The sequence below is a fragment of the Vombatus ursinus genome, unplaced genomic scaffold, assembly GCF_900497805.2.
Source record: "Vombatus ursinus unplaced genomic scaffold, bare-nosed wombat genome assembly UNPS02014791.1, whole genome shotgun sequence".
NCBI classification, from domain to species: Eukaryota; Metazoa; Chordata; class Mammalia; order Diprotodontia; family Vombatidae; genus Vombatus; species Vombatus ursinus.
In genome coordinates this window covers 47,488,824-47,514,365 of record NW_020954569.1, presented here as the reverse complement: position 1 = coordinate 47,514,365, position 25,542 = coordinate 47,488,824, and the positions used below count along the sequence as shown (strand labels likewise).

At 34.6% G+C, this 25,542-nt stretch overlaps 1 protein-coding gene and 1 pseudogene across 1 annotated transcript in view; both read left to right on the top strand.

Moving 5' to 3' along the window:
• Nucleotides 1-233, top strand: part of LOC114048056 — a 2,093-nt pseudogene extending 1,860 nt beyond the window's left edge.
• CEP72 (centrosomal protein 72) overlaps nt 1-25,542 on the top strand; it is a 64,516-nt gene that overhangs the window by 20,946 nt on the left and 18,028 nt on the right. Inside the window, exons 6-9 of the mRNA XM_027869115.1 lie at nt 6,129-6,329; nt 12,966-13,300; nt 16,017-16,152; nt 24,583-24,776. Of these exons, the coding sequence (XP_027724916.1) occupies nt 6,129-6,329; nt 12,966-13,300; nt 16,017-16,152; nt 24,583-24,776 (866 nt within the window). The remainder of the gene's footprint in view (nt 1-6,128; nt 6,330-12,965; nt 13,301-16,016; nt 16,153-24,582; nt 24,777-25,542) is intronic.

The following is a 25,542-nucleotide window of genomic DNA, read 5'->3' as shown; positions in this document are numbered from 1 at the left end:
AAAAAAAAAAAAAGAACAGCCTTCTTTGCTTATTTTAGTTACCAGTATTTTAATGTTTTATTAGTAAAGGATCTTTTTTAAATGCAAAATGTTTCTGTATATATTCCATATTTATATACATATTTAGACATAAAGATATATCACGGTAAAGTGTGACCAAGATTCTTTCATTTATTCCTATCTTGGCTTATTGCAGTGTGCTTGAAGGGAATATGGAGAGGCTAGTGGTATAGACGAAATGGCTCTTGACTTGGTGTCAGGAGAGACTTGGGCTTGAACTTTGCCTCTGATATGTAATAGTTGTGTGACCATAGGCAGGTTAACTTCTCGGAATGTTGCTTTTCTCATCTGGGAAATGGGAATAATAGTGACCTAATACTTAACTCATAGGTTGCTGTGAATATTAAATGAGATAATGTACATGAAGTGCTTTACAGATCTTTACTGGGCTATATAAATGTAAATTATTACATCTAATAAATTTTTAGAAATGGTTTGTAGTCAAGTGATGTAGGCACAGATTCTGAAGAAGGTTTAGTAAATCTTTATTATAAAAAGCAGCTATATGCATCATAAAATAAGCTGATTTCTAGAATAGTGCTTAAGGTAACTGCTTATTATTCTAATGCTCTAAACTTACTTGAGGAGCAGCAAATATAGGTCATGTAGATTTTTCTGTGTTTCTCTCTATTCATCACATTCATCATTTCTTATTGCATAGTAATTTTCCATTACATGTATGTATCGTAATTTATGTAGCCATTCCCCAGTCAGTGAGCATCTACTTTATTTCTAATTCTTTGCTGTCACAAAAAATGCTGCAAGAAATATTTTGGTGTATATGAGGAATTGTCTTCTTATTAATGACTTCCTTGGGGTATAATAGCCTAGTAGTGGAATCTTTGGGTCAAAGGGTAAGGGCATTTTATTCACTTCAGTTGCATAATTCCAAACTGTTCTCCAAAATGGTTATACCATTTCACAGTTCCACTAACAATGCACTAGTGTGTCTGTCTTTCTATAACTTGTCCAACACTGACTATTCTCAACTTTGTCGTCTTTGACAATTTGCTGGGTATGAGGTGAAACCTTCGGGTTGTTTTGATTTGCATTTCTGTTAGTTTTGGAGCATTCTTTCATATGGTTGTTAATAGTTTGCAGTTCTCTTGAGAACTGTTTATTCATGTTCTTTGCTTATCTCTTGGTTTTATACTTATCTGTTAGTTGTTTATGTATCTTAGATACTAAACCTTTGTAAGAGAAATTTGGTACAAATATTTTTCCCCCCATTTGACCGCTTCCCTTCTTATCGTAGGTGCATTGATTTTGTTTGTGGAGAAGTTTTTAAATTTCATGTGATCCAAGTTACCTGGTTTATCTTTTGTAATTGCCTCTATTCTTTGATTAAGAATACATCTCCAGTCCATAGCTTAGGAGATATATTATCTTCTTCTCTTCTAGCTTTTTTATAGTCTGATCTTTAATACTAACATATCCATTTAGAATGTTTTGTGAAATATGGGGTAAGATTTTGGTTGAAGTGTAATTCCTGCCAGATTACTTTCTAGTTTCACAGTAGGTTGTATTTTTTTTTAATCAAATAAAGAGTTCTTCCTAAGTAATTTTTATGTTTTCCAGCTTATCAAACATTAGGTTATTAAGTTCCATTGTTTCTGATTCTCCTATGTTTAGTTTGTTCCATTGATCTACCTGTCTTTTAAAACCAATACTAGATGGTTTTGATGACTGCTGGTTTACTCTGTAGTTTAGGTTAGGGACTGAAAGTGCTGTCCTTCCTTTGTCTCTACTTCTTTTCATTGTTTCCCTTGATATTCTAGGATTTTAATTTTTCCAAATGAATTTTGTTCATTATTTATTAAATTCTACAAGTATCCCTTTGATTTGATTGGCATATTATTGAAAGTATAAATTATCTTTGGTATATTTTTATTATCTGGCCACAGTACAACACCATGAGCTATTTAAGTTGTTCTGTACTACTTTAAGGAACAATTGGCATTGCTTTAAGGGGCTCTTTGGAGTTGAAGCTGTACAAGTATTTTGTGTGCTTTAGTAGATTGATACCCAGATCTTTTTTCGTGTTGTGATTATTTAGAAAGAGATTTCCCTTTTTATTATTGTATCTTGGATTTTGTTACTGTTTTATAGTAATGAAGTTGATTTTTGGAGGTTTATTTTGTAGGCTGCAGCTTAGCTGAATCTACTGTCTGAATTAGTATCTTTATTGATTCCCTAGGATTTACTAATTAAAAACCATCATGTCAAATAGTGATAGTTTTGTCTTTTCTTTACCTGTCTTTACTTCTTCATTTTTTTTCTCTTGTCTTATTGTATTACTAGCAAATAATAGTGGGGAGAGTGGGCATCTTTCATTTACTCCTGTATGTATCAGGGAAGCTTCTAGTGTATTCCCATTTTATATGATACTTGTTTTTGGTTTTAGATATACTTTTTCTGATAAAAAAAAGTCCCATTCTGTCTATATTTTATAAGTTTTTATTTATTTATTTTTCCATCCATTTATTTATTAGTATAGCTGGGTGTTGCACTTTGTCAAAGGCTTTTTCTGCATCTGTTGTGATAATTCTGTGGTTTTGGATGTTTTGGTCATTAATATGAATAGCTATGTTGATTATTTTACTAATGTTGAACCATATCCTGACATACCTTGTATAAATCCAATTTTGTTATGAGGAATACTTTCTTGAATAAATTACTATATTTAACTAATTTTTATTTAAAATTTTTGAGTCATTATTCATTAATGATATTGGTCTATAGTTCTGTATTTTATCCTTCTGTGGTTTAGGTGTTAGGACTGCATTTGTCTTATGAAAAGTTTCTGGTAGGGTGCTTTCTTTTTCAATTTTTGAGAATAATTTGCATAATGTGGGTACTAATTGTTCTTTAAATTTGATAGAAGTATTTCATGAATCCACAACCAGGTTTTTTTTCTTCCCCCTTTGGTAGTTCCTTTTCTGGATTTGTATTATTTAGAATTTCTTTTTTTGTGTGTTCTGTTAGTTACTTTATATTTCTGTTTCTTTTGTTACCTCAGTTTTGTTAACATGTAACTGTAATAAATTCTGTTGATCCTTTTTTATTTCTTATAGTTTTGTTGTGATTTTGACCTGCTTATTTGCTGTTTTGTTGATTTGATTTTCTGACTGCTTTTTTCAAATCAGATTGACTAAAGATTTATCAATTTTATTAGTCATTTCAAAGAACCAGCTTTTAATTTTGTATTTTTTATGAGTTTTTTGTTTCTAGATCATCTGTTTATCTAATCTTAAATATATCTTTTGGGCTTATTTTAGGTTTGCTCATTTATTGGCTTACCAATTTTTAAAATACATGTTCAATTAATCATTTCTTTTTCTATTTTGTTAATTTATGTTTATAGGGATATGATACCCCCCCACAAAGACTACTTTAATTGCATCCCAGAAGTTTTGTTTTTTTCTATCATTGTAATATTCTTTCACATAATTATTCATTGTTTTTATGATTTGTTGTTATTTGACTCATTCATTATTTAGGATTTAATTGTTCAGTTTTCATTTGGGTTTGTATCTTTTATTTGTGCTCCTTGAAGGGATTATTATTTTTATTGCATTACGACCTATAAAGGATATGTTTACTATTTCTACCTTTTTAAAATTTGTTGCAGTATTTCTGTTTCCTAATACATGTCCTATTTTTGTAAAAGTTAACTATTTGATGCTGAAAGATATGAATATTCTTTAGGGGGCAGCTAGGTGGCGCAGTGGATAGAGCACCGGCCCTGGATTCAGGAGGACCTGAGTTCAAATGTGGCCTCAGACACATAACACTTACTAACTGTATGACCCTGGGCAAGTCACTTAACCCCATTGCCTAACCAAAAAAAAAAAAAAGATACGAATATTCTTTAGCAGTACCATTTAGAAGACACCATAGATCTTTTAGCTATAGTTTTTCCAGCAATTTGTTCAATTATATATTTTCTCTTTTGTTTATCATCCTGTGAGATTAATTCACAACTGAGAGAGGGACGTTGAGATGTTCTGTCACTCTTGTGTTGCTGTCTGTATATGTCTCCTTGTTGCTCAATTAATACTTATTTTATGAATTTAGATAATAAGCCATTTAGAGCAGATGAATTTAATATTGATATTGGTTTGTTCTATATGATTTCCTTCAGCATAGTATAGTTTCCTTGTTTATCCCTTTTTATGTTTTGAATGTTTGTTTTTACTTTGTCAAATAACATAATTGTTACTCCTGATTTTAAAAATTCACTTTATGTATAGTATAAAAAAAATTCTATCACTTCAGTTTTATTTTGTTTGTGTATATCTTTGCTTTTTTTAAATATTCTCCATTACCACTTCTATTTGCTTGATGCTTTCACACTTGTCTTCTTATGTATATTTAGGAAGAAATCTCTCAGTCTCTCTGTTGTTTTTTTTTTCCCCCCTGGTCCTTAGTGGATGGATTTATTTACATTTCTTGAATTGATGTTATCTGAGATATTTGAAAAGCAAATAATTTGTTCAGGTCTGGTTTTCTAGTTAAGAGCTCCTTATTTCAGTATTGGAAGCTGTGGTCTGATTCTTTGCTTTAAAGCAACTTTTTTTATAAACTTATAAATCCTTTAGGACAGTTTGTTTAATTGATTATCAGTCATATTTTTTAAACAGAACTCTGGCTTGTTTTTGTAATTTCATTGGTGAACAATTATATAAAGAACTTTATTGTTTTAGGTGTTTGAACTATAATGTATAGTATATATTGTTAATGAATTCTTAACCTTCTAGTTGCTTTATTTCTTCCCATATCAAAATAAGAAGTGGGTAGTAGATAGTACATGAGGCCCATGCATCAATTAGATGGAGAACCTCGCAGCAAAGAAATGGATCTGTATTTCATTTCATCCCTTTCCCTATATTATCACAAGAGGAGGTTTGATGACTCTAACATGGGACACTTTTTTGTGGTGCCTTCCAAGTTTATTAGGAAATTGTTTCTTATTCAGCATATCTAAATGAGAATGCCTGTCTTCATGTAGATATTTATTACAGTAAATGATGATGGAAAAATTTCTGTAGTTACATTTTAATTATAATATACTTATCATTCCAAACCTCTAATCTGGTTTCAGGTCTGGGGCAGATTTTGCTATGACTATATTTGAACATAGATATACTTTCTTTCTTGAATGCCGTTTCCATTGCTGGTAGGGTGCAGAAAAGGGGACATAATGGAAGGAATACAGGTTGTCATCAATAAATAATTCTCTTCCTTGATTACATATAGTTGTTTGATATTGGAGGATTGGTATGGAAATAGCTTGTTTTTATGGTCTCTATTTGTGTAAGTAATGGGGAAAAAAAGGGCTTTTGATTTGACATAAGGGAAAACAAGAATTTCAGAATTTTGTTAATATTAATTTTACTATAGCAAGAACTCTAGAAACAGTCTAGTTTGGGGAATTTTCAAAATTAATTTCAAAGCAAAAGCACTGGTACACATTTTGAAGATAGTTATCATTACTCTGAAAAATAAAAATAAAGTATGCTTTTACAGTTCATTTTATAGGCCTAGTATTCTTTATTTTAAATTAAGCCACTTTACAGAATTTCAAACTTAAGCGAATTAGGTTGCCCTGGTTTTGACATGACTTGGGTAAGTCGTTTAACTTCTGGGCCTCAGTTTCCTTATCTGTAAATGAAATGTATTAGAACTAAATTATCTCTAATATTGCTGCCAGCTATAATATTCTATGGCTCTATGAGAAAAAATAGAACACTACTTTATTTTACAGAACTTAAACCTTTGTTGTGAAAATTAAATTCTTCCGTTTTAAAATTATGCTTAAAATATAACATTTTCCTATCTTTGGAAAATAATTGTTCAACTGATCCGTTTTATAGTAATACAGATTCATTATATTAAGTGTTAGATTGTTAAACTATGCTGACTTTCGTGCATTTTATCAGATATTTGATCCATTTTAGGAAAATATACTTTTCTGATATCATTACTTGTCAATTTGAAAATGTAATTGTATTTATTATTTTATCTGATAAAACTACTTTTTATAATATTTGTTTCTTAAAAAGCAGGTTCTAGACATCTTCCAAGTCCTAAATCATTGCCAAATATCTCTGAAGATAACTTAAGGGGCTACAATAGAAAAAAAAGCAGCAGCAAAGTGAGTTTTCTGGATGATAAACTTCATGAACATTCCAAATTGAAATGTCAAGATGAAATAGAAGGTCAGAATAAACATATGTCTCTTAGTCTTTGTGACCTCCAACCCTCAGGTAATCAAATCAAAAATTAAGAATTTTTATTTAAACAAGTTTTTTTCTCCCCACTCTATGGGATACAGCTATGATAATCCTTATGCTTTTCTTTATGTTCATTGAAAACATATTTAACATATGTTAGTTTGCTAACAGATTGCAAATGGGGAGTTTTCTTTTGAATTTATAGTCCAATTTAAAACTTTCATTATCTTTTTCTTTTCTTGAAATTTTTTTCATGGCATCATTTTGCATAATTTGATATAGCTTTTCATAAATAAGTGGCATTATGGCATAGTGGATAGAGAGCTGACTTTGAAGTCAGGAAGAACTGGGATCAAGTCCTGCCCCTGGACTGTCTGACCCTGGGCAAGACACTTAACCCTTTCAGTTCTCTAGGCACTAAGAGTATAAGTTGCAGAGAAGGTAAAGGTCTACACTGATAAGATGTCCCTTGTCAGGAACATCCAGTTCTAGTCCCTTGTCTCTGTATCCTTTGTTTTAGATGTATAGGTGCTAAAATTCTTAAGTTGAATTTTTTTGAAGATTAATAACTTTTTGAAGATTAGTAACTGATTCATAGTAAATATTTTCAGACTTAATATTTAAAATAGCAACTATAAAGGAGTATGATTTTATAACATGCTGGATTTTCAAGTTGGTAATTGATTTATTGACATCTAGGATTATCAGACTACTAAATTCATACTTTGAATAAATCTCATACTATGAATAATTATTGTTCCACAAACTAGGTAGTTTTGTGTTGTTGTTTTTCCCTCCCTTTATCCATGGCACCACCTACTGGAATTAAATTTAATTTTGGTCATTTAAAAGTTCTGTGAATCCCAATATTTTTGAAGTTGAAATGCTCTGTTATTTTTTGGATTTCATAATATTTTATCTTTGCTCAACGTTACATAATTTTTAGTTTTTTTTGTTTGTTTGTTTTGGCTAGGCATTGTGATTAAGTGACTTGCCCAGGGTCACACAGCTAGTAAGTGTCAGGTATCTGAGGCCGGATTTGAACTCAGGTCCTCCTGAATCCAGGACCGGTGCTCTATCCACTGTGCCACCTAGCTGCCCCCATAATTTTTAGTTTTAAAGGTAAAATTTAAGCTTACTTTGGTTTTGAAATTTTTTTGAGGATTTCGCTGATAACACTTGAAGAAAACTGGAGAAGTCCAAATGTTAACTCTTAGAAAACACTGATGTAGTGTTTAAAAATAATTTCTCTGTGATTTCTTACCATTTTACTACATGCTGTTTTCATTTGTGCCTTCCTGTTTTTATATTAAATGGTATTATTTCTGTGTGATAGAAGCACTTATAATTATTTTGCTACTACCAAACAAACTAACCAACAGAATTTCCATAAGCACTGCATAACACAGAATTATAACAAGAAAGGTCTATAGTAATCATCTCTTCCAATTCCCATTTTGTTTTAAACTCATGCTCACATTTTCTTTTTTTTATTTTACCTATTTAATTTTCCTTTTACTTTACTTTGCTGTATTATTTTCCTGACTCTTACATATCCTCATGGAATTTGGCATTTTTACCAGAGCCTTTTTATACACAAATGATAATTCTTTCATCTCTTTAACTTTTTTTTCCTTTCAGTTAGACCTATTATTAATAACTATTAATAACTTGCCTCTGACAGATATTAGTGATGTGACCATTGACAAGTTAACCTCTCTGTGTCCCTAGTCAACTCTTGAAGACTTTGTTGCAGAACAGTTGCTGATCACAATTTGAAGAGACTGTTTTTCTCACCAGGAGTATAGGTCCCAGCACTGTACAGAACTCTGGGAATACAAATACAGAAGTGAAAACTGTCCCTGACTTCAAGGAATTTATATAGTAATAGAAGGAGACAACACATAAAAGGATAGCAGGGTCAGGAGGGATATTTTGGTTTGGCAACTCTATAATGATGTTAAATGGAGACATAGGAAAGAAGATCATTACTTCCTTCCTAGTAGCAATAGCAGTTTTAGTTTGATTATGTCTCCAGAACAGGCAAGCAGGGGTTAGGGGGAAAGAGTGGCTCACTGGGCATGTGCATGGTGGCAATGAGTTTGATGAGGAGTTCACTGGGTAGGAGAGGGAAGCATGGCTGAAGTCAACCTATTGGGAAAGAATGGTCCCCATGATGTGCTCATCACTTAGGATGGTGGGGGTGTCCCAGTTTGGCAGTTATGACTATGAAAGGGTTAAATCCTCCAGTGCAGGGTCTCTGATCTGGGTGACAAGGCAAATGAAGATTTGGGTAAAGTTTGTCCTGGCTGGAACTGGTCTGATCTTATATAGTAGGTCTCAGGAAGCCCTCACTGTGATGGAGTGGGGTGAAGAGGTGAGGAAGGCCAAGATGAAAATTCTGAAGATGAAAGGGTTAAATTCAGGGCTTGCATAGTCTTTGAACTGGATGGCAGGGTAACTGGTTAGAAACAATCTCTTATAACCAGAAATTTTAAAAATGGGGGAAAAAAGGCAGTTCTCCAAAATTTTCAACATATGGTAAAAATCTGACTATGTGTAGTGCATCAGTCAGTAAGTAAGAATTTTTTAACTGCTTACTGTGTGCCAGGCACTGTGATAAAAAATAGTGATACAAAGAAAGGCAAACATGAAAAAAAAATGTAGCAACTTGTCCCTGTTTTCAAGGATTGATTGTACATTCTAATCAGGGAGACAGCATGTAAACATCTAAGTGTATATTTAAGGTATACACAGCATATGTGATGGTATTCTGGAAGGGGAAGGCATTAGCATCTGGTAAGACCAGGAGAGGCCTTCAGAAAGTGGAATTTGAGTTGGGTCTTGATGGAAGTCAGGAGAACTTAAGAGTTGGAGGTGAGGAGGCTGAGCATTCCAGGTCTAGAGGACAGTCAGTGCAAAGGTACAGAGATGAGTGATGAATATTGTTTTCTTTTTTTTTTTTAATTTATTTATTTTTAGTTTTCAACATTTACTTCCACAAGATTTTGAGTTCAAAATTTTCACCCCATCTCACCCCTCCCCCTACCCCACGATGGCATGCATTCTGAATACCCCTTCCCCTAGTCTGCCCTCCCTTCTATCTCTCCCCCGCTTCTCTTATCTCCTTCCCCTTCTATTTTCCTGTAGGTCAGGATAGATTTCTCATTCCCATTTCCTGTATTTCTTGTTTCCCAGTTGCGTGTGAAAACATTTTTTTAAACATGTGTTTTTAAAACTTTGAGTTCCAAATTTTCTGCCTTCCTCCCTCCCCACCCACCCTCATTGAAAAGGCAAGCAACTCAATACAGGTTATGCATATGCAGTTATGCTAAACATTTCCATAGTAGTCATGTTGTGAAAAACTAACTCTATTTCCCTTAATCCTATCCTGCCCCCCATTTATTCTATTCTTTCTTTTGACCCTGTCTCTTCTCAGAAGTGTTTGCTTCTGATTACCCCTCTCCCAATCTGCTCTCTCCTCTATCATCCCCCTGCCCTCTTGTCCCCTTCCCCCCCTATTTTCCTGTAAGGTAAGATAGATTTCCATACCCAATTGAGTGTGTATGTTACTCCCTCCTTAAGCCAAATCTGATGAGAATAAGATTCACTCATTCCCTGTCACCTTCCCCTGTTTCCCGTCCACTGTAAGAGCCTTTTCTTTTCTGTTTTTGTGAGATAATTTACCCCATTCTACCTCTCCCTTTCTCCTTCTCCCAGTATAATCCTCTCTCATCCCTTAATTTTATTCTCCAGATATCACCCCTTCACATTCAATTCACCCTGTGTCCTCTATCTATCTATCTACCTATCTATCTACCTATCTATCTATCTATCTATCTATCTATCTACGTAGATTTTTTTTCCTCCAACTACCCTAATACTGACAAAGGTCTCATGAGTTACAAATATCATCTTTCCATGCAGGAATGCAAACAGTTCAACCTTAATATGTCTCTTACGATTTCTCTTTCCTGTTTATCTCTTCATGTTCCACTTGAGTCTTGTATTTGAAAGTCAAATTTTGTATTCAGCTCTGGTCTTTTCATCAAGAATGCCTGAAAGTCCTCTATTTCACTGAATGACCATTTTTTCCCCTGAAGAATTACACTCAGTTTTGCTGAGTAGGTGATTCTTGGTTGTAATCCTATCTCCTTTGCCCTCCAGAATATTATATTGCACGCCCTGTGGTCCCTTAATGTAGAAGTTGCTAAATCTTGTGTTATCCTGATTGTGTTTCTATAATACTTGAATTGTTTCTTTCTGGCTGCTTGCAATATTTTCTCCTTGAACTGGAAACTCTGGAATTTGGCTACAATATTCCTAGGAGTTTTCCTTTGGGGATCTCTTTCAGGAGGAGATTGGTGGATTCTTTCAATTTCTATTTTACCCTCTGGTTCTAAAAAATCAGGGCAGTTTTCCTTGATAATTTTTTGAAAGATGATGTCTAGGCTCTTTTTTTTGATCATGGCTTTCAGATAGTCCAATAATTTTTAAATTCTCTCTCCTGAATCTATTTTCCAGGTCAGTTGTTTTCCCAATGAGATATTTCACATTGTTTTCTAATTTTTCATTCTTTTGGATTTGTTTTACAGTGTCTTGATTTCTCATAAAGTCACTAGCTTCCAATTGGTCTATTCTCATTTTTAAGGAAATATTTTCTTCAGTAAGCTTTTGGACTTCCTTTTCCATTTTTGCTTTTTAGAACATTCTTCTCCTCATTGGCTTTTTGGACCTCTTTTGCCATTTGGGTTAGGCTCTTTTTTAAAGTGTTATTTTCTTCAGTCTTTTTTTGGGTTGACTTCTTTTTCATGATTTTCTTGCATCACTCTCATTTCTCCTCCCAGTTTTTCCTCTACTTTTCTTACTTGCTTCTCAAAATCTTTTTTGAGCTCTTCTAAGGCCTGAGATGGATTCATATTTTTCGTGGAGGCTTTGGATGTAGGAGTTTTGACTTTATTGTCTTCGTCTGGTTGTATGTTTTGATCTTTGTTACCAAAAAAAAGATTCTATGGTCTGATTCTTTTTGTGAGATTTGGTCATGATATCAGCCAATTACTTGAGTTATAAACTCTTTGTTAAGGTAGAGGTCTGCTTCCAATGTGGAGAATGTACTGTCCCAAGCTTCGGGGTTTTGTACAGCTATTTTCAGAGATACTTCTAGGGACCTGTAAATTTGGTAAAAATGGTGTTATGATCAAGGGTAAGTTGTTTACTCCTTTCCTGGCCTGTGCTCTGATCTATGAGTGACCTTAAGCACTCTTTTCTGCCTTGGAACTGTGAGGAGGCTTTCCTCTCCACCACCACAACATGCTCCACCACACCAGTACTCCTCTTTGCACCAGGACCGCCACCCAGAACTATGACCCAGATCCAAGCACGGGCAAAGCAAGAGATTCCTGCCCCAGCACTGGCAAAGAGATCCCTGCAATCCCCTTCTGGATTGCAGGGATCTCTTTCCATTCCCCCTCAGTCTGTGGGCCAGAAGCTCAGGAAGCAGCCGCTGCCCCTGCCCCAGGGCCGCGCTCGGGAACTGGGGCTGGGCCCAGCTTCTGTCTCTCACTGTAGAAACAGACTTTTCCCACTGACCTTCTAAGTTGTCTTTGGTGTTCATGGTTTGAGAAGTCTGGAAACCGCCCCAGCTGTGGGTGATTCAGTCCTCTGAGCCCTGCTCCAAGTTCGCTGCAGCCTGTGCTCCCATGCCAAACTGCGCTCCTTTCCCAGTCCTGCATGATATACCTTTCTAGTCAACCATCCAGGTTGTCGTGGGCTGGAAATTTGTTTCACTCTCTCTTTTTGTGGGTTCTGGTTCTTCAGAATTTGTTTAGAGTCATTTTTTTACAGATATTTGGAGGGGTTTAGGGGAGAGCTCAAGGAAGTCACTGCTTTCACTCTGCCATCTTGGCTCTGCCTCCTGAATATTGTTTTTAAGAACCACAAGTAAATGGATCATACAGTTTGTGGAGGGGAGTTTAGATATGAGAGGCTTCAAAAACTAGGAAGAGTTCAACTTGCAAAGAAATTTAAATGCTAGACAGAGGACTTTATATTTGATCCTAAAGAGATAATTGGGAGCCACTGGAGCACCTTAATTTGAACAGGGTGGTTACATTGTCAGATCTATGCTATAGGAAAATAAGCTTGGCTGCTGAGTGGAATTATAATGAGGACAAACTTTGAGGCAGGGAGACCAGTTAGAAGGCTATTGCAGTGGTCTTGATAAGAGACAAGAAGTGATGGGGACCTGAACCAGACTAATAATTGTGTGAATGAAGAGAAGGGGAACTATATAAGTGATGTTAGGAAAATAGAAAAGACAAGGCTTGACAGTGAATTGGCTCTGTGGGATGAGTGAGAATGAGGAGTTGAGAAAGACACCAAGATTATTACATTTAAAGCATTCAGTTTATTAAATGTATTTTTATAATGAAGCAAATTATGAATTATTGCATAATTCAAATTCCTCAGTTTTTACAGATATTAAAGATCTGTGAACATATAGCTTTCTTAAGGAAACGGAATAATTAGTCCATTAAGTAAGCTTCAAATGTGAAAGTCATTTTTGCTAACTTAATTTCCTTTTGTTGTTGTTTTTGAATGATGATGTTAGTTTGATAGTACTAGAATTAATGGGTTAGGGGATATGATCATTTGCTCCTCACTTTATAGAGTCTACAGGAATAGAGGGACCATTCAATAATCCTGAACAGAAGAAAGTTACATCAGCTCAAAAAATGCTAATATCTTTAGCTACCTCTGGAATAATATATAAAAGAAAAGTGCTTAATAGAAGATTACAATCAATTCAGGAAGAGAGTTGTCAGGACCTTTTGGAAAGAAATAATAGATTACCCAGTGCTGATGAAAGTATTTTCAACCAAGAAATGGAAAGAAAAATGGAATTGGAAAGAAAAAATGACAGAAGCTTTTCTAACTTTGATATATCTGAACCTGATAGATCTGAACAGCCAAGGACTAAAAATATAAATGCATCTGTCAAAGAGGTAAGCCAAAAGATATGATGATTTTGGCAGAATTGTTTTTATTTGATAGAACTCTAATGTTTCTTATTTTTTAATCATTGGGTGTTAATGCTCATTTTTTTTCTCTTTGTGGACCACAGGATATTTTTTTTCCTCTGTCATTAAGCTTTTAATATTAACTTACATATATTAAGTTTAGTTCCATAATATAGCTTGCCAAACTTTTTTTAAATTAGTTTTTTGTTACTATACTTTTATATATTTCTTTAGCAACATTTCTCTGTTTTAAAAGCTCTTCTACAATTTGAAATTGTTAAAATAGAAGTACAGCAATAGAGATTATATAGGTGATTTTCGTATTTGCCTTTACATATCCATTTTGTTCAAAGTTGTAATTCAGTCATTCCTGCCACATGGTGGCAGAATCATCTCTATCACTGTCAGAGTCCTGGAAAGGCTGGTTGCATTGCGGGACAAATGCCTCAGCTCATATTGACCAGTAGTACTCCCTTGGAATTTTTTCTTTTTTTTTCTTTTTCCATGACTCATTTGTAGCCTTGAACATAGTTGTCTCAAACCAAGGGAGGAAAACAGGGCATTTGCAATCTTACTCTGGGTGGCATGGTACAGTAGAAAGAGCTTTGGATTTGAAGTCAACTGTCCTCAAATCCTCACTCAGCTCTTTATTATGTAAATTTTGGGCCTTAGTTTCTGTAAAATGAGGGGAAAGATGACCTGTTAGTTCCAAAGTTATAATCCTATGATAAGATGATTCCCTCAGCCATTTAAGTTCTCCTCTGGTGAGAGTTTCTAAAGGAAAGATTCTGTTTAGGACATTTTCCTTTAGCTTTAACCTAGGGTTTTAGTCACCTCTTCTAGTTGATTTCTAGTACTTGTCGCACCTCAGGTCAGTAGAGCCTCTTGGCTGTCAGGTTCGCCTTAGAATTCAAAGAGAAGTCAGTTGTCTAGTCAAACCCCTCCTCAAATCATGAATCACCTATGCAGCCTTCTTAATAAGCGGTCATCCAGCCTTTACTTCAGGACCTTTAATGATGAGAATGAGTAGCTAAGTGGTGCAGTGGATAGAGTGCCAGGCCTGGAGTCAGAAAGATTCCTCTTCCTGAGTTCCAGTCTGGCCTCAGACAGTTACTAGCTGTGTAACTCTGGGCAAGTTACTTAACCCTGTTTGCCTCAGTTCTTCATCTGTAAAGTGAGCTAGAGAAGGAAATGTCAAACCACTGTAGCATCTTTGCCAAGAAGCCGCCCCCTCCCCGCAAAAAAAAAAAGGAATCAGGAAGAGTTGGACACAATTGAAAAATGACTGAATAACAACAAAAAAGTGATGGGAAACTCACTGCTCCCTTAGGCAGTCTCACAAGTAGCTGCAGTATTGGTCTGTTTTTGGAGTCAATACACTGAAATCCTGGCTTTGCCACTTACTAATTGTGGTAACTTGGATATTAAAGTGGGATAATAATACTTTTACTGCATCTCTCATATGGCTGGAGTGAGGAAGATAATTTTTAAAACTTCAAAGTGCTATGTAAACATGAATTATTACTATCATTATCATCATTCTGTGTTTGGACAGTTCTCATTTTTAGGACATTTTTCCTTATGTTAAGCTGAGTTCTTTTTTTCCATAATTTTCTATCCTTTAGTTGGATAGAGCAGAAGCAGGCAGAATAAGCCACAGAACAGTCACGTGATTATTAGCTACCCCTGAGGTCTCATACTGTCTTCTTTTTCCTAAACTAAAAATCCCTGGTTGCCTCATTTGATATGATTTCAAATCCTTTTCACCATACTAGTTACTATTCTTGGATCTGGAGTCAAAAGACCTGACTTTGAATCCTGGCTCTGCTCTTGATTACCTTGGTGACTGAGCAAATGACTTAATTTCTTTGGGTTTCAGTCTTCATTTACCAAATGAGGGGGTTGAAATAGATGACTTCTCAGGTCCCTTCCAGCTCTAAATTTATTGATACTATGTTTTTATGACACTTCAAGGCATATTTTTCAGTGTTATGACAGCAGGGTTTTAGGCAGTTGTCATGAGAAGTGATTAAAGAAACAGACTGCCCTCCTCCCAGCCCTCAAACACAATCCCTCAAAGAAAGTTTTGAAGTTCCCTAACCCAGTTCCTGTGCGTTTCTTTTCTCCCACCCTTATCTTCCAGTCACCAAAAACTTGACTTTCTCTTGAGAATTTAAATTAGGTCTTGTAGGTCTACAGCCACTGTTTTTGCCTTACTTGACTCCACTTCCACTCCTCTTGCTCCAACTCAAAGTCATTTATAGTACCAACAGATAGAAGTGATTGTGTAGAAAACACCAGATATTTAGAAGTACTTAAGGAAGCTCATTTCTCTGAAGATAAATCATTCTTGACACCTGGTACTGGTTATTTCCTTGTCCCAACTCTCAGTTCCTTGTCTAGGGCTTACCACTTTTGCTTCTTCAAATAATCTTCATATGAAGAAGTAGAGAATTTCCGATCACTGTGTAAAATAAGATGGGGGCATAAATCCTTCTCTGGAATATGGAAATCATCTTAAGCCAAAAGACTACCCCAAAACTAGAGTGACATAATAATAGAGACTTTGGTGGCACCAGCTATTAGGTGTAATGCTTTTTTTCCCCTAGAAATAAGCTTATTAATAAATGCTAGAGTTAAGCAATAGTACATTTAGTGTTACATGAAATAAAAAACTTCATAATCATACCTTCCAATTCAGGTGTCAGAATCTCATTCAACAACTCAGACAATGAGTAAGGATATGTTTGAAATAGCACTCTTGGACACTCTTTTGGATTTAGTGGATAAATATTGGAATGGTTGCAAATCTCTACAATCCAATGAGAAGTTTATTTGTAAGTAAAAACAAAACAAGCAAATATTAGTACTTAATAATTCCAGGATATGATAAGCCCAGCATTGGGCCAGACCTTAGAGTCATTTTATTGTTGAACTGGGTTCTTAGAAGTACATTCATTCTACTTGTTCTTTAGGGTACCATTTGAAAAATTACTATTCAGGTTCACAAAATTGTACTCTGTGTAAATGAAGGAATTATGTAAATTTTTATGTTATGAGGCATTTGAACAGGAGAGAGAATACAGGTGGTGGCCAAGTGGTGGTTGAGGAGTCACATATACCTTTGCTAAGGTTGGTTTGGTACAGATCTATGCTGCTTCATCTAGGACCTGTGCTTACTTCCTTGCTTGCTCTATTTATTTATTTACTTATTTATTTGAAATTATGACTACTGTTCTTACATCCATAAAATTTCTATTCCATGACTCATTCTGGTATAGAAGTGCCCTGGATTTTCCAAGACTTTATCAATAGAGCATAACTTTGACAGATTCTGCCAAGTTGCAGATTTTTTAAATATGGACCCAGTAACATAATGTATCTGTGAACTAAGATTAACTAAGTTAAGAGAGGCCCATCACCAGTGGATTAACTACAGAATGATGAATTCTTTAGGGCTAGCAACTCATGAAACAAGAGTACAAAGTAACTCAATACTGTGCAGTGCTCATGTTTCTGTTGAAATGGTGGTAGAAAGGTAGAAAAGGGCACAGAGGGTGCTGAGATTCACGTAGGTTTTATTCCCATATATAAAAAATAACTATTGGTACTCTAAATATGAGATCATTGTCCAGAAACTATTGAGCTGATATATTACTGGAAGAACTGAGCCATATCAATTCTTACAGTCTTGTAGATGAACCAGAAGGCAAAAGGAATTTGCCAGTAAGTGAAAAGATTAATCAATCAACAAATATTTATTAAGTGCCTGATATGTCTTAGGCACTATGCTAGGTACTGAGGATGCAAATATGATAAGTAAAACAATCCCTTCTTACAAGGAATTGCATTCTAAATGGAGAATGTAAACATATAAATATATAATGTCATATCTACATAATATATATCTATATAAAAATACGAATTACTTAACTGCAACAAGTTTGAGTTAGTCAGCAAGCATTTGTTAAGTACCTACTGTATGCCAGATGTGGTGCCATGTGCTGGGGATACAAAGAAAGGTAAAAGATAGTTCCAGCTCACAAGGAGTCCATAGTCTACTGGGGGAGGGAGGCGCATACCAACAAGTACATACAGACAAGATATGTAGAGGATAAATTGGAGATAATCAAAAGAGGGAAGGCGCTAGCATTAAGGAGTGGGTTGAGAAGAGCTTCTTGTGAAAGGTGGCTATTTTAGCTAGGACTTGAAGGAAGGCAGGAGAGCTGAAAGAGTTTAGGAGGGAGAGTATTCCAGGCACTGGGGACAGCTACCACTTCCAGGACCAAGCAAGACCTGCCCTCATCATCCAAGAGTATGGAAGGCAGTAGAGTACGACCCAAGTACAAAACCCCAGTCCAAAAATTGAAGCAAGAGATTTAAGTAAACAGAAGAAAATGTCAAACATAATGAAGAAATAGTATGAACTGAGAGAAGTCCAAGAGAAAAATCCAGAAAAAGAGAGTAGCTCCATAACAAGTCTAAGTAAAGCTTTGTTGAAAATAAAGTCTTTGACAAAAAGACTAAAAACACTTGGAAAATTCATCATTATACAGAATGTAAAGTAAAAGGAAATGCCAGTGAAGAAATACGGGAAAGGAAAATTAATAGTAAAGATAAAAATAATAAGTTAACATTTATATAGTACTTTAAGGTTTACAAAGTACTTTACAAATATCTCATTTTGTCTTTACAAAAACCCTGGAAGGTAGGTACTATTATCCCTATTTTATAGGTGAGGAAACTGAGGCAGACAAAGGTTAAATGACTGGGTCACACAGCTAGTGTCTGAGGCCAGATTTGAGGTGAGTTGTAACTACCAGCCTAGCATGTATTCCATTGTACCACTTGCCTGCCTCTACAAGCTTAGAATAGAGGATGGTAAAACTCTGAAGTAGAATATCTTAAAATTAATATGAATTAAAATGAAACCATTGTCTTTGTGCTACTATAAGAAATATTAAAATTAAAAGGTGGAGAAAATAGAAGAAAATGTATGTAGTATCAAAAACAGTTGAACTATAAACCCACAAAAATTATTAGCATTTCTATATATTACCAACAGAGTCCAGCAGCAAGAGATAGAAAGACAAATTCCATTTAAAATAGCTATAGACAGTATAAAATAGTTGGGAGTCTACCTGCCAAGACAAACTCAGGAACTTTATGAACACAGCTGCAAAACACTTTTCACACAAAGTCAGATCTAAACAAATGGAAAAATATTAATTGCTCATGGGTAGGCTGAGCCAATATAATGAAAATGACAGTTCTACCTAAATTAATCTATTCAGTGCCATAACAATCAGATTATCAAAAAATATTTCATAGAGCTAGAAAAAAATAACAAAATTTTTCTGGAAGAACAAAAGATCAAGGATATCAAGGGAATCAATGAAAAAAAATGGGAAAGTAGGTGGTCTAGCCATACCAGATCTCAAACTGTATTATAAAGTGGTAATTATAAAAACAATTTAGTACTGGCTGAGAAATTTAATGGTGGATCAATGGAATAGATTAGGTACAAATTACATTATAGTAAATAACCACAGTGATCTAGCATATGATAAACCCAAAGATCCAAGCTTTGGAATAAAAACTCATTATTTGACAAAAACTGCTGGAAAAACTGCAGAGTTTGACAGTATGGCAGAAACTAGGTATAGACCAACATCTCACACCCATATACTAAGATAAGGTCAAAATGGGTACATGATTTACACATAAAGGGTGATACCATAATCAGATTAGAAGAGCACGGAATAGTTTATCTGTCAGATCTATGGATAAGGGAAGAATTTAAGACCAAAGAAAATATAAAGAGAATTACAAAATGTAAAATAGATAGTTTTGATTGTAAAAAATTAAAGTTTTTGCCCAAACAAAACCAATGCAACTGAAATTATAAGAAAAGCAAAAAACTGGGGAAAATTTTGCAATAAGTATCTGATAAAGGCCTCATTTCTCAAATATGTAGAGAATTGAGTCAAATTTACAAGTCATTCCCCAATTGATAAATGGTCAAAGGATGTGAACAGGCGATTTTCAGACAAAGAAATCAAAGCTATCCATAGTCACATGAAAAAAATGCTCTAAATCACTATTGATTAGAGAAATGCAAATTGAAACAACTCTGAGATACCACCTGATATCTGTCAGATTGATTAATGTGACAGAAAAGGAAAATGATGGTTGTTGCAGGGGATGTGGGAAAATTAAGATACTAATGCACTGTTGGTGGACTTGTGAACTGATCCAACCATTCCAGAGAGCAATTTGGAACTATGCCCAAAGGGCTATGAAACTCTGTATACCCTTTGATCCAACAATATTGGATCTATTACTACTAGGTCTATATCCTAAAGACATGAAAAAGTGGTTGGGGGAAGGACCTATTTGTACAAAAATATTTAGAGCTCTTTTTGTGGTGGCTAAGAATTAGAAATTGAAGGGATGCCCAACAATTGAAGAATGGCTAAAGAAGCTGTGGTATATATGATTGTCATGGACTGCTATTGTGCTGTAAGAAATGACAAGCAGGATGATTTCAGAAAAACCCAAAAAGATTTACATGAACTAATGCAAAGGGAAGTGAACAGAATGTTGTACACAGTAATAGCAATATTGTTTGATGAAAAACTGTGAATGACTTAGCAATTCTCAGCAATAGTGATCTAAGACAATCCCAAAGAACTAATGATGAAGCATTACCTCCAGAGAAAGAATATTGTTTGAATACAGCCTGAATTATGCTATTTTCACTTTCATTCTTTTTCTTTTATTTGAGTCTTGTACAAAATGACTAATATGGAAATATTTTACATGATTGCACATGTATAACCTGTATCTGATTGCTTACCATCTCAGGGAAGGGAGAGGAGGGAGGAAGAGATAGAATTTGAAATTCAAAAATGTAATTGGGGGGAAATTGTATGTACATACATATATATATAATATATGTGTATACACACACACACGTATATATAAATACATATATACGTGTATATATGTGCACGTATAGATGAAAACATATATAAATATGTAATACCTGTATATAAATACATATATACACATACAGATACATATGTACATACACACACACACACATACACACACATACACACACACAATTGAACCATAGAACAGGTCAAGGAGAGATCATGTAAGAATCATTAGACTGCCAGAAAAATCACAAAAACAAAAAGCCTGAATACTTTATTTCAAGAAATGATAAACAATAAGTACCCAGGTCTTTTAGAACCAAAAGGCAATATTTCACTGGTTAACTCCCAAAAGAAAACTGAAGATGAAAATTCCCAAAAATGTCATAACTAAAATCCAAGTTTACAAGTCAAAGAAAAAATACTGCTAGCAGCCAGAGTAGGGGGTGGAGGGGTGGGGTGGGTGGGGAATTAAAGTACAAAGAAATTAAAGTCAGGATCATAAAAGACTATTAAGGAGAGGAGAGCTTGTAACATAGTTCCAAAAGGCAAAAGAAAAAGGCTTACAACCAAGAATAACCTATTTGACACATCTGAATATAATCCCATAGTAGAAAAAAAGTACACTTTTAATAAAACGGAGGATTTCCAAAAATTCCTGATGAAAAGATCAAAGTAGAAACTTTGAATTGTGAACCTAGAAGTCATGAGAAATGTAGAAAGATAAATACTTTTTATCAATTTAAAGGGTCTATGCAGTGATAAATTATTTACATTCTAAGAATGGGGAAAGAAGCAAATGTCCCCAGAACTCTTCAAATTATGTAGGAAAGTTAAGTAAAACAGACAAAATGCCTGAGAGTGGTTTTGTTTTGTTTCGGTGGTTAGAGAAGGAAAAAGAAATGGGGAGAAATAGGAGGGAACTTACAATCTCACATAATAGGGGTGCATGAGATGAATAGTATACACACATGGAAAAAGGGGTCAAGAGAACCAGCATCTTATTAACCTTACTTTTATCTAAACAGGAAAGGAAAGTTGGAAAAAATACATACACAGAACTTGATACAGAAATATATTAAAATCAACAGGGAAATAAATGGACAAAGAAGAGAAGTTTAAGTGAATGGCAAGATAGATGGGGAGGTAGTCAAACACCAGTGTTGTAAGTTAGACCATTTAGGAAGTTTTTAAAAGAAAGTAAAAAACCTTTGATTATGAGTGAGATAAGAGGAGAAGAGGGACAATAGAATGCAAACATCTATTTGATTATAGATCATTATTGTTAAACACACTCGTACCACCTCTTTGTATGAGATAAATTAACTAGTAGCTAAAATAAGGAAGACTGAGGTACAAAGTTCTGAGTAAGATTAAGTTATTAATAAAGCATGAATTTACTAATAAATAGGATCTCAGCTTCCTCAGCAAAGTTAAAACCCTGAATGAGCATGACAGTTCTCTTTTATAGTTTTGGGAAGTATAGAACAAAGAACAGGACTTCATAGACAGAGAACAAGTTATATTAGTTAAGAGTTTAATATCATGAATGGTGAAATCAGTATGATTGATTGCAGAGCTGAGACATGGGGGACAATATGATTGGTTGGAAATTGAGAATGAGGGGCTAACAACAACCCCCTACTTCCCTCCTGTGACTAAGAAAAGTTCATTGTTTGAATTTATCTACAAGGTTAGAGATAGTTGACCAGACTTTTTTGGATAACAAATCATATGTCCTTGAAGGATAACTTGGTGGTGTAAAGATACTATGCATACTCCCTGGTATCCACCAGTATTCTTCAAGGATATCAGATTTCCTTGAGACAAGAATAAAACTCATGAGCAGAACTGGATTTCTAAACTTAACTCATTACAGGCCAGCTGAATTTCTGGACTAAGTTCAGAGACAAAGAACTATGACGTAGGCAATAACAGGACAAAATCAACTGATTGCAAATAAGATCAATTAAAAAAAATCAGTCTGATTATTTCATGACCCATTAAATGGAAAAGAATAGCAGCATAGATTAGTAAGCAGAATCCAACAATATGTTATTTGTAAGAAATACTCTTGAAACATAAAGATTGATGTATGATTTGGAACTAAATCTGTTGTGCTTCAGGTCAACTCGAAGCAGGGCTAACAATCTTGATTTCAGAAGAGAGTAACAGTAATAAGAGGCATGATAATATGAGATAATCAGGGATACTATATTATGGTTAAAGGCACCATAAATAACAAATTAATACAAATACTAAATATTTATGCACCAAATATTCCTTTTAGACCAGGAAAATCTAACAACTGCTACAGCAACAACCAAAAGAAAAAAAAAAGTTAATGACCTGAATAGAACTTTAGAAAAGTTGGAGATGGTAGACCTCTGGTGATTACTGAATGGGAACAGAAATGACTTTACATCTATATGAACTCTTTACAAAAATTGACCATATAAAAGTAGTGTGAACTAAGGCAAAGCCAAATGATAAACCCAGAAGAAGAGAATAACATATAACCAGTCTATTTTATTTTTTGGTGAGGCTATTGGGGTTAAGGGATTTGCCCAGGGTCACACAGTAAGTGTCTGAGGCTGGACTTGAACTCAGGTCCTCCTGACTCCAGGGCCAGTGCTTTATCTACTGTACCACGTAGCTGCCCCTCACCATAACCAGTCTAAGCAAAACCTTGTGTAAGATAAAGCCTTTGCCATGAGGGCTACAAAATTGATCTTTTTAGGTCTGAAAGGGGTACATTGAGGTACCCCACTATTATAAATTTACTTTCTATGTTTCCATACAATTCAGTTAACTTTTCTTTCAAGTATTTATAGTCCATGTTAATAATGAAATGATAAAACCATCCATTTATTTTGATAGATGCTGAAAAAGCTTTTGACAAAATAATACCTGTTTCTGTTAAAAAAAATGCTAGAAATGTTCGTAGCTTAGAAAGTATAGAAATAATATGGTAAGATGTATTTGTCAAAACCCAGAGCTCTATATAATAGAGAAAAATTAGAGGTCTGTGTAATAAGATCCAAGTAATACAAGAATGTCTATTGTCAGCACTATTATTTTATGTAGTTCTAGAAATGCTATCTGTAGCATTAATACTAGGAAAAAGTCAGAGGTAGTAGGATTCAGTATTTGAGCTCAGATTACATTTGATCTTATAGATATCTTAATAAACTGGAGTTTATTAAGAAGGGGAATAAGATGATCAGACCTGTACTTAGGAATATCACTGGCAGCTGTTTGGAGGATGGATTGGAGTTTGTGAGCAACTCTAGATGCTACTATGTGCAAAAGACATTGTGCTGATTATATCAAGTCCCAGATTATCCTGAGCCCCCCTCTTTGAAGGCTTTGTTAGTATACTGAGTAGATATCAGTTAATACACAAATGAAAAGTGAAGTGAATAAGAATTTCATATTGCCCAGAATATGGCATAAATTTGATAGTTTACCAGAACATATGTATATTAAAATAGCTCAGCAGTTGTACAGTGAGCCAGGTCACAGTTAAGTAAGAGGAAGAGAACAGATTGAAAATTATACAGTACTTTCAGTCATCCCAAACTTCTTCCTAACATAAAACCTCTTCTTTTAAATACTAGTAATGCAGGGTCAGTTAAATGGTGCAGTGAATAGAGCACTGGCCCTGGAGTCAGGAGGATCTGAGTTTGAATGTGGCCTCAGACACTTACTAACAACTGTTTGACCTTGGGCAATTCACTTAACCCTGATTGCCTCCAAACAATTAAAAAATATTAGTGATGCAATATAGCTGTCAATCATGAAAGGCCACAATCTCAAAAGAATAAAGATCTTTATTGACACACAGGGTAATCGAGGTCCATAGTAGTTGTAAGTAGATTGAAATATATTGCCAGCTGTTATTTTTCAGAGAAATAGCATGAAAGACATCATTAAAGACATATAAGTAGAATAGGAGATGAGTTTGTCATGAAATGAGAGTGAGAGATGATAACAGGTGGATATCCAGAGTACTATATTGGTGCCCATAATTTTTTTTTTAAATCCTTTAATGTTTTGAGGAGATCCTCTTTGGAAAATTTGAGAGAAACATAAAACAAGAATTTCACAGAATGAGCAGATGTGGATGCATTGCATCCTGCATTGATAGAATAACCATATCAATGTTATCACACACTGTTATAACTGATGCTCTATAAAATTTCGAATTCTTTATGCCATATTTCATTTGTAGTAGAATTATGAAGTGCCTTGAAATATTTAAAATGCATTTGTGATATTATCTTTTATCCTTAAATATTATTAAAGCTTGCTTTTTAATCTCAGGTCAGGCGAGACATGTTTTGTCTTCTGTGCAAACATCTGCATCTAATCAGGAAAATTCATCAATCATGAGTGAAAAAATTAATCATTTGATTTTAGAAAACAAAGCCTTACAAAATCTTGCTGAACAGGAACAGCAGTACAATATAAGGATTAGTGGACTGATGTTGGAATTAAACAACACACTTAAGGAGATGGTGAGCCGTGCATGTTAACTCTTAGATGTGTTGGGTGGGGAATTGGATACGTTAATAGAAGAATAATTAATAGAAGAATAATATCACAGGAAGTAATAATTCTATTGTTCTCTTTCCAAGTCTGACTACATTGAAGTGCAAACAGCCTTTAACTTATGAAAGGGTTACATTTGAAAAGTTTGCTTAAGTTAGTTTGTATAACCGGGAACACATTTCTCCAAAGATACAATATTATAAATTGTAGTGAGTTTCCTAGGTCAATACAGAAAAGCTTGTTATTAGCTCATGTTCTACCTGAAGTATATTTATATAATGGTGCTGTTTCAACCATAACTAACCACTATTTGCACCATTATTTCTGTGGGAAAATATATCCCATCTTCCAAAGGATTCCAAATATTGGATTCCTTCCATCTCAGTGGCTTCCTGGAAGACCTGTGGAGAGGAATTCCTTTGTGAGTGGCAGAGAAATTATAATAAATACTGCTAGGCACTAATAACTTAACTTTGCATATCTGCAAAAGAAGACCGTTTTCCTGAAGCTGTACAACTGCATAGCACTTCTTCACAACTTTACTAAAGAAGTTAACTTTCTAGGTAAGTCACTGTTAAGGTACTCTGAATTAGAGAAAAAGCTGTTGCCAAAATGGAAGCAGGGCTGGGCTCTATACTGACTCCTTGACATCTCTTTTCAAGTCAAATGTTCATAAATCAAGGACTACCTCTGTTGCACTTTCTAGGCCTTATACTTTTCTCTATTTTCTTG